The sequence below is a fragment of the Oncorhynchus masou genome, unplaced genomic scaffold (genome assembly GCF_036934945.1).
Source record: "Oncorhynchus masou masou isolate Uvic2021 unplaced genomic scaffold, UVic_Omas_1.1 unplaced_scaffold_446, whole genome shotgun sequence".
Classification (NCBI taxonomy): domain Eukaryota; kingdom Metazoa; phylum Chordata; class Actinopteri; order Salmoniformes; family Salmonidae; genus Oncorhynchus; species Oncorhynchus masou.
Window position 1 is genome coordinate 154,522 of NW_027010853.1, and position 13,487 is coordinate 168,008.

Consider the following 13,487-nt stretch of genomic DNA (forward strand, 5'->3'; position numbering starts at 1 on the left):
ATTTTGTTCGCAGTATTTGTAACATACAGCTGTTAGACTTTAAATGCAGTTATTCTGCACTGACTGCAATCTTTTTTCCCGTTAGGGTGGTAACTCGCCTGGTCCCATTCCAAACTACTGATCCACTCTCCACACTTTCCAGTTCTCTTGTACTTTCCGCGTTTATAAACACAGTGTAGAGAGAATCTCTGGTCACCAAGTTCATCTCCTTCACACAGTGAAAAGTTCACCTTCATATTACGAACAAACAGTCGGGGATAGCAGTGACCAAACAAGTAATCTGCTCAAATTAAAAACATTTCTCATTCTGGTCCGGAACCAATGCCATATGTCACGCACGTGTCGTCCGGTTCCTGGAAACGAGCATTAACCCTCTCCCGTCCAAAGCCTCCTATTCCCGTTTAGAAACAAATAGGACAAAAACAATTCATCTTAACATAATATTGTTAAATAAGATTACAATACGCCTAACATCTTCAATAATAATAGTCATTCCGGTTATAGGATGGGGGTGTATATATTGAGCAGCACCCGTGTGATGTTTACAGTTTCTCTTATCGGTGTTATTGGACCGAGGGTCGAGACAACTTTTTCGAAACTAACGCCATTTCCGGATTCACACTCCCTCATTCACCCCGGGTTTTCGCCGCGGCCAGAATCCATGTTGTTTCTGTCTCTCTCCCACAGCGACGGAGCTCGTGAGCGGCCCGTCCAATAACCCTTCGCGTTACTGGGACCTGTGTGTCTGAGAGTGTGTTTGTATTCACCCCCCCCCCCCACCCCACCCCCCAAAAAGAAGATGGCAGACTTTCGGGACGACACCGGAGCTCGAGCCCTACTGGCCTTGCAATCTGCCCCGTGCAGCCCTGTTCGAGTCGGGGTGACCTCACCCGCATACCCTCCCAATTTCACCTTCTCGGGCTCTTCGGTGCTGAGCCGGGGCTGCGCGATGCCTCCTCGCCTCGCGTCTCCTCCTCGGGCCCTGGCCAGGCTCGAAGGCCGGGACTTTGATTTCGTCATGAGGCAGCGGACAGTGACCGTAGGCCGTAACTCGTCGCACGGCTCCGTGGATATAAACATGGGTCACTCGAGCTTCATCTCTCGGCGGCACCTCCAGATCACCTTCGAGGAGCCGTGCGGGTTTTCGCTGCGCTGCCTCGGGAAGAACGGCGTCTTCGTGGACGGCGTGTTTCAGAGGAGAGGCGCGCCTCCCCTGCAGCTGCCCCGGGAGTAAGTACCTGCCACAAGTCACATTTTTAGCTGCCTACTGTAAAGTTAGCAACATTAGCATGCTAGTTATGTTAAAGCAAACTTCTTTTTTTTTTGGACTTGTTAATAAACAAACACCTGCCACAATTCACATTTTTTGCTGTAAGTTAGAAAGTTAAGACAACTAGTCAAAGCGGTCTACTCTATGCATTTGCCATTCGCATTGAAAACCGACATTGTAAAATATATATAGCCACAGTCTCCTAACTTGGTTTAAAACTACATTGGGAAGACACAAGCTAACTTGAGCTGTTTAGCTGAAGTGAGTCCATTGCAGTCTTCTGGTCTTTAGGAGACTGCGCAGTGTAGCTAAACGGAAACATTTTAAGGTTAATTTGTGTTAACGAGCTACTCACTGTGGTTTTGACGGACGGTGGTGGCGACATTGCGTCCCGTAAACACAGAATGTAAACAGTCACTCACACAAGTCAGCATGACGGCTATTTACTATCAAATCAAAGTTTATTGGTCGCGTAACACAGATCTGCAGGTGCAGCAATATACGTGTGTTTCTGGCTCCCAACAGGGCACTAAACAAATAAATAAACACATCACCCCCCCAAAAAAATTAAAAAAAATAAATAAATAAATAGTTAGTGGATTAGTGTGTGATATACATCTCTCGATAGACATATATATATATACGATAGAGATAGACATATATATATATATATATATATATATATATCTCTATCGAGAGATGTATATCACACACTAATCCACTAATTTGAAGGGCTTTAATATATAAATTAATAATACATGGCCAAAAGTATGTGGACACTCCTTCAAATTAGTGGATTCGTTTATTTCAGCCGCACCTGTTGCTGACAGCTGTATATAATCGAACACACGGCCATGCAATCTCCATAGACAAACATTAACAGTAGAATGGCCTTAGTGAAGAGTTCAGTGACTTTCAACGTGGTAGGCAACCTTTCCAACAAGTCAGGTTGTAAAATGCCTTTCGAGAGCTGCCCCCCAGTCAACTATAAGTGCTGTTATTGTGAAGTGGAAACGTCTAGGAGCAACAATGGCTCAGCCTCGAAGTGGTAGGACATGCCATTTTTAAATGTTATTTTAAATGTTATTTATTTAATCTTTAACTAGGCAAGTCAATTAAAAACAAATTCTTATTTACAATGACTGCCAAACCCTAACCTGGACAACTCTGGGTCGATTGTGCACCGTCCTATGGGACTCCAAATCACAGCTTGTTGTGATACAGCCTGGAATCGAACCAGGGTCTGTAGTGGCACCTCTAGAGCTGAGATGCAGTGCCTTAGACCGCTGCGCCACCCGGGAGCCCAAGCTCACAGGAAGGGGCCGCTGAAGCATTTTTTGTTGTTGTTGTCTGTCCTCCGTTGCAACACTCACTACAGACTCCAAACTGCCTCTGGAAGCAACGTCAGCACAATAACTATTGATCGAGAGCTTCATGAAATGGGTTTCCGTGACTGAGCAGCCGCGCACAAGCCTAAGATCACCGTGCAGCAGCGCCAAGCCGTCAGCTGATCACACAGATGACAATGCTCTGTTTTTTGTAAAGAGGAATAGGATTCTTAATTCTATGATGTCATCTCAAATCATCCAATGGGATCTCATCTCATTAGATTATGTATCTCCTCCTTTCCGGTCACACATTCTGAAAGGAGAACAAGGGACAGCTCCTGTTCTTACCCAGGTATGTGTGTGCTTTCAAAAATGAAGTGTGAGGCAGGTACAGCTGTCAACGGAACTGTGTGTGTGTGTGTGTCTATATGCTAACCTGCTGCCACCAACTGAAACACTTAGTGGCACCAGTACCACCAGGGGAAAATGTTAGTCTGGAGGCCTGTACACACAGGTGTAACCAGGTGTGTTAAAAGGTTCCGCCCCTTAAATAAAAAACAAAAAAACGAACTGCCTGTAGCTCCAGGACCTGAAGCAGGGATATGATTATTATTGATACTATTTGAAAGGAGACACTGAAGTTTGTGGAAATGTTAAATTAATGTAACACATTAGATCTGGTAAATGATAATACATTTCCTTATCTAACTTAGGACTTTAGGCGCAATTTAGATGTTGGCCACTAGATGGCAGCTAGGGTATGTGCAAAGTTTTAGCCCGATCCAATGAACCATTGCATTTCTGTTCAAGATGTTGTATCAAGACTGCCCAAATGTGGCTAATTGGTTTATTAATACATTTTCAAGTTCATAACTGTGCTACTCCTCCTCAAACAATAGCATGGTATTCATTCACTGTAATAGCTACTGTAAATTAGACAGTGCAGTTAGATTAACAAGAAGTTAAGCTTTCTGCCCATATCAGATGTGTCGATGTCCTGGGAAATGTTCTTGTTACTTACAACCCTCATGCTAATCACATTAGCCTCCGTTAGCTCAACCCTCATGCTAATCACATTAGCCTACGTTAGCTCAACCCTCATGCTAATCACATTAGCCTACGTTAGCTCAACCCTCATGCTAATTACATTAGCCTACGTTAGCTCAACCCTCATGCTAATCACATTAGCCTCCGTTAGCTCAACCTCATGCTAATCACATTAGCCTACGTTAGCTCAACCCTCATGCTAATCACATTAGCCTCCGTTAAATCAACCGTCCCGCGGAGGACCCACCGGTTCTGTAGAGGTTTTAAACTTATTGCTGGGTTGGAACGAATGCCTGCACTACCAGGAAGTAGGAAGTGTTCTACTGAAGAGATGTCTAGTAACTCTAATATGTACTGAAGTAAACACCTCCATCTGTCTTCCTCCCGATCTCCTCTTCCCTCTCCTCCTCTCCTCTTCCCTCCTCCTCTCCTCCTCTTCCCTCCTCTCCTCTTCCCTCCTCCTCTCCTCTTCCCTCCTCCTCTCCTCTTCCCTCATCCCTCCTCCTCTTCCCTCCTCCTCTTCCCTCTCCTCCTAGATGTGTGTTCAGGTTCCCCAGTACAGTGATCAAAATCCAGTTCTCCTCTCTGTTGTCTGGGGAGGAGTCGAGAGAGGAGGAGCAGCGGTCTCCCCCGCCCCGCCTCACCCTCCTCCCACACATCTCCCCCCTCAAGATCAGCATTCCCACAATGCACCACGAGGACCTGCGACACCTGGTCAGCCCGCTGCCCTCTCCGACAGGGACCCTCAGGTGAGGAGACACACCAACACATGCCTGCTCACACACACAGATACAGATACAGACACACACACACACAGATACACACACACACACACACACACACACACACACACACGTTCAGAATCTCTGAATTGGCTTTAGTGGACATGACACCATAATTCGGGGAATTTCAGATTGTCCCTGATTTGTCTAGTTTTTATTTTGGTGATTGTTAGTTCTCAAACAACATTGTCTTATTTCAATATATAGCGCTATCTTTTAGTTCAATATATAGCTCTATCTTTTAGTTCAATATATAGCTCTATCTTTTAGTTCAATATATAGCTCTATCTTTTAGTTCAATATATAGCTCTATCTTTTAGTTCAATATATAGCTCTATCTTTTAGTTCAATATATAGCTCTAGCTTTTCTATGTACTTTATATCTGGGTTTTAGTTGTTTTAATTTTACAATAAAAACATTTATCCATTCTGAAAAAATATATACTTTTATTATTATTATTATTATTATTATCTTCTTTACTGTTTGGACATGGGTGCCTGAAAACACTCGCCCAATACTTTGAGTCAGAATTAAAAACCCTGGAAAGAGGAAGTATTCTAGCATATTCCCTGTGTGTCTGTCTCCCCCTGGTGGTGTGTGTGTTGTCCTGCACCACGTGGGCCATCCGGTGTCATAGTATGTGTACACAAGCCATATATGGCACGGCAGCCGCTAGCAGGCTCCTGATTGGTCCAACCCCAGGTTTTTTTTTTTTTTTTTGCCTCGGCTTGTGTTTTTTTCTCTCCACTCACTGGTTTCCTTTTCAGAGCTCCCCCTTAGGCCCCACTCACACACACACTCCCCCATACACACACTCCTCCATACACACTCTTCCCCATATACACCCCCCATACACACTCTTCCCCCCATACACACACACACACCCCCCCCCCTCACACACACACACACTCTCCCCCATACACACACACTCTCTCCCCCCCTCACTCACACACACACACACACACTCCCCCATACACACACACACACTCCCCCATACACACACACACCCTTTCCCTCGCTCCTATCACACTGTGGCCTTTTTCAGGCTTGCTACTTTAGCTACTGTAACACCACCACCACCCCCCCCCCCCACACACACACACACACAACAATTAACACACTAACACATATACGTACACACACACACACACACACACACACACACACACACACTCCCAAAACAAAAACATTGGACCTTCACATGGTAATACGAGCCACTGATCTAGTTGGACAAGTTTATACTGTGTGTGTTTATATTCTCCCCAAACCTCCCCCTCTTCTTGGCAGTTCTCGTGCTGACACTGTTGGGGGGGGGGGGAGACGGAGAAGAGGAGGGATGTGTAGCGAGAGACGGGGGTGGAGTGTTGTCGTTTGTAGCAAAAGTAAGGTGCTGAAAAAAAGACTGATTTATTAAAAAATACATGAGTGAAGAAAAGGCTGTGAGAGGTTAATGACAGGGGTTACTACCCTGTTAATTACAACTATCTATTTCTCTAGTTCTACAGTTGTGTCGTTTGGAGGTTCCATAGTTGTACGCCTATTTGCATAGTTCTAGAGTTGTACGCCTATTTGCATAGTTCTAGAGTTGTACGCCTATTTGCATAGTTCTAGAGTTGTACATCTATTTGCATAGTTCTAGAGTTGTACATCTATTTGCATAGTTCTAGAGTTGTACACCTATTTGCATAGTTCTAGAGTTGTACACCTATTTGCATAGTTCTAGAGTTGTACGCCTATTTGCATAGTTCTAGAGTTGTACGCCTATTTGCATAGTTCTAGAGTTGTACGCCTATTTGCATAGTTCTAGAGTTGTACGCCTATTTGCATAGTTCTAGAGTTGTACGCCTATTTGCATAGTTCTAGAGTTGTTTAATTTGAGTTTTAACTGTTGTCTAGTTCCGTGTTTCCCATCCAGGAGTTCTTGGCCCCTCCACAGGAGGTACTTGAAGACTCATGAAACCATCGGCCTACTGGTAAAATGTGCATGAGGGGGTACTTCAGGGTTACTCCGGGCAGAGCAAAAAACAAATGGTGGAACAGTTAAAAGATCAGCAACCACTGCTTTAGTTGTAGAGCGGTACTGCTCCGGTGAGTTCTACGGTTGTTTGATTATAGCTCCGGTGAGTTCTACGGCTGTTTGATTATAGCTCCGGTGAGTTCTACTGCTGTTTGATTATAGCTCCGGTGAGTTCTACGGCTGTTTGATTATAGCTCCGGTGAGTTCTACGGCTGTTTGATTATAGCTCCGGTGAGTTCTACGGCTGTTTGATTATAGCTCCGGTGAGTTCTACTGCTGTTTGATTATAGCTCCGGTGAGTTCTACGGCTGTTTGATTATAGCTCCGGTGAGTTCTACGGCTGTTTGATTATAGCTCCGGTGAGTTCTACGGCTGTTTGATTATAGCTCCGGCGAGTTCTACGGCTGTTTGATTATAGCTCCGGTGAGTTCTACGGCTGTTTGATTATAGCTCCGGCGAGTTCTACGGCTGTTTGATTATAGCTCCGGTGAGTTCTACGGCTGTTTGATTATAGCTCCGGTGAGTTCTACGGCTGTTTGATTATAGCTCCGGTGAGTTCTACGGCTGTTTGATTATAGCTCCGGTGAGTTCTACGGCTGTTTGATTATAGCTCCGGTGAGTTCTACGGCTGTTTGATTATAGCTCCGGTGAGTTCTACGGCTGTTTGATTATAGCTCCGGTGAGTTCTACGGTTGTTTGATTATAGCTCCGGTGAGTTCTACGGCTGTTTGATTATAGCTCCGGTTAGTTCTACGGCTGTTTGATTATAGCTCCGGTGAGTTCTACGGCTGTTTGATTATAGCTCCGGTTAGTTCTACGGCTGTTTGATTATAGCTCCGGTGAGTTCTACGGCTGTTTGATTATAGCTCCGGTTAGTTCTAAGGCTGTTTGATTATAGCTCCGGTGAGTTCTACGGCTGTTTGATTATAGCTCCGGTGAGTTCTACGGCTGTTTGATTATAGCTCCGGTGAGTTCTACGGCTGTTTGATTATAGCTCCGGTGAGTTCTACGGTTGTTTGATTATAGCTCCGGTGAGTTCTACGGCTGTTTGATTATAGCTCCGGTGAGTTCTACGGCTGTTTGATTATAGCTCCGGTGAGTTCTACGGTTGTTTGATTATAGCTCCGGTGAGTTCTACGGCTGTTTGATTATAGCTCCGGTGAGTTCTACGGCTGTTTGATTATAGCTCCGGTGAGTTCTACGGCTGTTTGATTATAGCTCCGGTGAGTTCTACGGCTGTTTGATTATAGCTCCGGTGAGTTCTACGGCTGTTTGATTATAGCTCCGGTGAGTTCTACGGTTGTTTGATTATAGCTCCGGTGAGTTCTACGGTTGTTTGATTATAGCTCCGGTGAGTTCTACGGCTGTTTGATTATAGCTCCGGTGAGTTCTACGGCTGTTTGATTATAGCTCCGGTGAGTTCTACGGCTGTTTGATTATAGCTCCGGTGAGTTCTACGGCTGTTTGATTATAGCTCAGGTGAGTTCTACGGCTGTTTGATTATAGCTCCGGTTAGTTCTACGGCTGTTTGATTATAGCTCCGGTTAGTTCTACGGCTGTTTGATTATAGTTCTACCGTTGTTTGATTATAGTTCTATAGTTGTACAGTTTAATTTGAGTTTGAACGTTTTTTTAAATCTTAACTTTTGCTGTATTTTCTTTTTCTCCTTTCATATGTCTTTCACTCTTCTTCCTCATCTCTCCTTCCTCTTCTTTTGTTTGAACCACCTGCAGACGCACTACAGTATCTGAGCCAAAACAAACACACACACACTCTCCCCTGGAAACCAGTGTTTACTTTGCTGCCCAGAGGAGGGGCATGTGTGTGTGTGTGGTCTTGGGATCTTCCCACTGTAAAGTAGTGATATACAGTGCCTTCAGAAAGTATTCAAACCTCTTGACTTCTTACACTTTTTGTTAACGTTAAAGCCTTATTCTAAATTGGATTATATCGCCCCCCCCCCTCATTAATCTACACACAATACCCCATAATGACATCACAATACCCCATAATGACATCACAATACCCCATAATGACAAAGGAAAAACAGGTTTTTAGAAATGGTTGCAAAATTATATATCACATTTTATGTAAGTTTTCAGACCCTTTACTCAGTACTTTGTTGAAGCACCTTTGGCAATGATTACAGCCTCGAGTCTAATTGGGTTTGACGCTACAAGCTTGGCACATCTGTATTTGGGGAAATTTCTCCCATTCTTCTCTGCAGATCCTCTCAAGCTCTGTCAGGTTGGATGGGGAGCGTCGCTGCACAGTTATTTTCAGGTCTCTTCAGAGATGTTTGATCGGGTTCAAGTCCGGGCTCTGGCTGGGCCGCTCACAGTATTTGGTTATAAATGTAATGTTGCAGGGTGGTCAACCATCCTCCAGGAGATTCCAGCTGCTGGGGGTGCAGGCTTTTACTCCAGCCCTGCTCTAACACGTTGTAAAATATCAGCTGCTCAACAGGAACCTTGATAAGCTGACTGGTGTGTTTGAGCAGGGTTGGACCAAGAACCTGCACGCCCAGTAGCTCTATAGATGGAGGGTTGACGGACCACATGTGTTTTATACAGCAGCCAATCAGAGCAGAGCAGGTTCCAATAGCAGGAGATGGTATCTAATACATGGGATCAGACAGCAGGAGATGGTATCTAATACATGGGATCAGACAGCAGCAGGAGATGGTATCTAATACATGGGATCAGAGAGCAGGAGATGGTATCTAATACATGGGATCAGACAGCAGGAGATGGTATCTAATACATGGGATCAGACAGCAGGAGATGGTATCTAATACATGGGATCAGACAGCAGCAGGAGATGGTATCTAATACATGGGATCAGACAGCAGGAGATGGTATCTAATACATGGGATCAGACAGCAGGAGATGGTATCTAATACATGGGATCAGACAGCAGGAGATGGTATCTAATACATGGGATCAGACAGCAGGAGATGGTATCTAATACATGGGATCAGACAGCAGGAGATGGTATCTAATACATGGGATCAGACAGCAGGAGATGGTATCTAATACATGGGATCAGACAGCAGGAGATGGTATCTAATACATGGGATCAGACAGCAGCAGGAGATGGTATCTAATACATGGGATCAGACAGCAGTAGATGGTATCTAATACATGGGATCAGACAGCAGGAGATGGTATCTAATACATGGGATCAGACAGCAGGAGATGGTATCTAATACATGGGATCAGACAGCAGGAGATGGTATCTAATACATGGGATCAGACAGCAGGAGATGGTATCTAATACATGGGATCAGACAGCAGGAGATGGTATCTAATACATGGGATCAGACAGCAGGAGATGGTATCTAATACATGGGATCAGACAGCAGGAGATGGTATCTAATACATGGGATCAGACAGCAGGAGATGGTATCTAATACATGGGCTCAGACAGCAGGAGATGGTATCTAATACATGGGATCAGACAGCAGGAGATGGTATCTAATACATGGGATCAGACAGCAGGAGATGGTATCTAATACATGGGATCAGACAGCAGCAGGAGATGGTATCTAATACATGGGATCAGACAGCAGTAGATGGTATCTAATACATGGGATCAGACAGCAGGAGATGGTATCTAATACATGGGATCAGACAGCAGGAGATGGTATCTAATACATGGGATCAGACAGCAGGAGATGGTATCTAATACATGGGATCAGACAGCAGGAGATGGTATCTAATACATGGGATCAGACAGCAGCAGGAGATGGTATCTAATACATGGGATCAGACAGCAGGGGGAGATGGTATCTAATACATGGGATCAGACAGCAGGAGATGGTATCTAATACATGGGATCAGACAGCAGGAGATGGTATCTAATACATGGGATCAGACAGCAGGAGATGGTATCTAATACATGGGATCAGACAGCAGGAGATGGTATCTAATACATGGGATCAGACAGCAGGAGATGGTATCTAATACATGGGATCAGACAGCAGGAGATGGTATCTAATACATGGGATCAGACAGCAGGAGATGGTATCTAATACATGGGATCAGACAGCAGGAGATGGTATCTAATACATGGGATCAGACAGCAGGAGATGGTATCTAATACATGGAATCAGACAGCAGCAGGAGATGGTATCTAATACATGGGATCAGACAGCAGCAGGAGATGGTATCTAATACATGGGATCAGACAGCAGCAGGAGATGGTATCTAATACATGGGATCAGACAGCAGGAGATGGTATCTAATACATGGGATCAGACAGCAGGAGATGGTATCTAATACATGGGATCAGACAGCAGGAGATGGTATCTAATACATGGGATCAGACAGCAGCAGGAGATGGTATCTAATACATGGGATCAGACAGCAGGAGATGGTATCTAATACATGGGATCAGACAGCAGGAGATGGTATCTAATACATGGGATCAGACAGCAGGAGATGGTATCTAATACATGGGATCAGACAGCAGGAGATGGTATCTAATACATGGGATCAGACAGCAGGAGATGGTATCTAATACATGGGATCAGACAGCAGGAGATGGTATCTAATACATGGGATCAGACAGCAGGAGATGGTATCTAATACATGGGATCAGACAGCAGGAGATGGTATCTAATACATGGGATCAGACAGCAGGAGATGGTATCTAATACATGGGATCAGACAGCAGGAGATGGTATCTAATACATGGGATCAGACAGCAGGAGATGGTATCTAATACATGGGATCAGACAGCAGGAGATGGTATCTAATACATGGGATCAGACAGCAGGAGATGGTATCTAATACATGGGGTCAGACAGCAGCAGGAGATGGTATCTAATACATGGGATCAGACAGCAGCAGGAGATGGTATCTAATACATGGGATCAGACAGCAGGAGATGGTATCTAATACATGGGATCAGACAGCAGCAGGAGATGGTATCTAATACATGGGATCAGACAGCAGGGGATGGTATCTAATACATGGGATCAGACAGCAGGAGATGGTATCTAATACATGGGATCAGACAGCAGGAGATGGTATCTAATACATGGGATCAGACAGCAGGAGATGGTATCTAATACATGGGATCAGACAGCAGGAGATGGTATCTAATACATGGGATCAGACAGCCGGAGATGGTATCTAATACATGGGATCAGACAGCAGGAGATGGTATATAATACATGGGATCAGACAGCAGCAGGAGATGGTATCTAATACATGGGATCAGACAGCAGGAGATGGTATCTAATACATGGGATCAGACAGCAGGAGATGGTATCTAATACATGGGATCAGACAGCAGGAGATGGTATCTAATACATGGGATCAGACAGCAGGAGATGGTATCTAATACATGGGATCAGACAGCAGGAGATGGTATCTAATACATGGGATCAGACAGCAGGAGATGGTATCTAATACATGGGATCAGACAGCAGGAGATGGTATCTAATACATGGGATCAGACAGCAGGAGATGGTATCTAATACATGGGATCAGACAGCAGGAGATGGTATCTAATACATGGGATCAGACAGCAGCAGGAGATGGTATCTAATACATGGGATCAGACAGCAGGAGATGGTATCTATCTCCTTCTCCCCTCTCCTCCTTCTCCCCTCTCCTCCTTCTCTCCTCCTTCTCCCCTCTCCTCCTTCTCCCCTCTCCTCCTTCTCCCCTCTCCTCCTTCTCCCCTCTCATCCTTCTCTCATCCTTCTCTCCTCTCATCCTTTTCTCCTTCTCCCCTCTCATCCTTCTCCCCTCTCATCCTTCTCCCCTCTCATCCTTCTCCCCTCTCATCCTTCTCCCCTCTCATCCTTCTCATCCTTCTCTCCTTCTCCCCTCTCATCCTTCTCTCCTTCTCCCCTCTCATCCTTCTCCCCTCTCATCCTTCTCCCCTCTCATCCTTCTCTCCTCTCCTTCTCCCCTCATCCTTCTCCCCTCTCATCCTTCTCCCCTCTCATCCTTCTCCCCTCTCATCCTTCTCCCCTCTCATCCTTCTCATCCTTCTCTCCTTCTCCCCTCTCATCCTTCTCTCCTTCTCCCCTCTCATCCTTCTCTCCTTCTCCCCTCTCATCCTTCTCTCCTCTCATCCTTCTCTCCTCTCATCCTTCTCCCCTCTCATCCTTCTCCCCTCTCATCCTTCTCCCCTCTCATCCTTCTCCCCTCTCATCCTTCTCCCCTCTCATCCTTCTCCCCTCTCATCCTTCTCTCCTCTCCTTCTCCCCTCATCCTTCTCCCCTCTCATCCTTCTCCCCTCTCATCCTTCTCATCCTTCTCTCCTTCTTCCCTCTCATCCTTCTCTCCTTCTCCCCTCATCCTTCTCCCCTCTCATCCTTCTCTCCTTCTCCCCTCTCATCCTTCTCTCCTTCTCCCCTCTCATCCTTCTCCCCTCTCATCCTTCTCCCCTCTCATCCTTCTCCCCTCTCATCCTTCTCCCCTCTCATCCTTCTCATCCTTCTCTCCTTCTTCCCTCTCATCCTTCTCTCCTTCTCCCCTCATCCTTCTCCCCTCTCCTCCTCCCCTCTCATCCTTCTCTCCTTCTCCCCTCTCATCCTTCTCTCCTTCTCCCCTCTCATCCTTCTCTCCTTCTCTCCTCTCATCCTTCTCATCCTTCTCCCCTCTCATCCTTCTCTCCTCTCCTTCTCCCCTCATCCTTCTCCCCTCTCATCCTTCTCCCCTCTCATCCTTCTCATCCTTCTCCCCTCTCATCCTTCTCATCCTTCTCTCCTTCTCCCCTCTCATCCTTCTCATCCTTCTCTCCTTCTCCCCTCTCATCCTTCTCCCCTCTCATCCTTCTCCCCTCTCATCCTTCTCTCCTCTCCTTCTCCCCTCTCATCCTTCTCCCCTCTCATCCTTCTCTCCTTCTCCCCTCTCATCCTTCTCTCCTTCTCCCCTCTTATCCTTCTCTCCTTCTCCCCTCTCATCCTTCTCTCCTCTCCTTCTCCCCTCTCATCCTTCTCCCCTCTCATCCTTCTCTCCTTCTCCCCTCTCATCCTTCTCTCCTTCTCCCCTCTTATCCTTCTCTCCCTCTCCCCTCTCA

The 13,487-nt window shown here is 45.7% G+C and overlaps 1 protein-coding gene across 1 annotated transcript in view; it reads left to right on the plus strand.

Annotated features, from left to right (window-relative positions):
- Positions 1–780: 780 nt before the first annotated feature.
- Positions 781–13,487, plus strand: part of LOC135535123 (forkhead box protein K1-like) — a 69,306-nt gene continuing 56,599 nt past the window's right edge. Inside the window, exons 1-2 of the mRNA XM_064961845.1 lie at positions 781–1,230; positions 4,182–4,394. Coding sequence (XP_064817917.1) covers positions 800–1,230; positions 4,182–4,394 — 644 coding nt within the window. The 5' untranslated portion in view covers positions 781–799. The remainder of the gene's footprint in view (positions 1,231–4,181; positions 4,395–13,487) is intronic.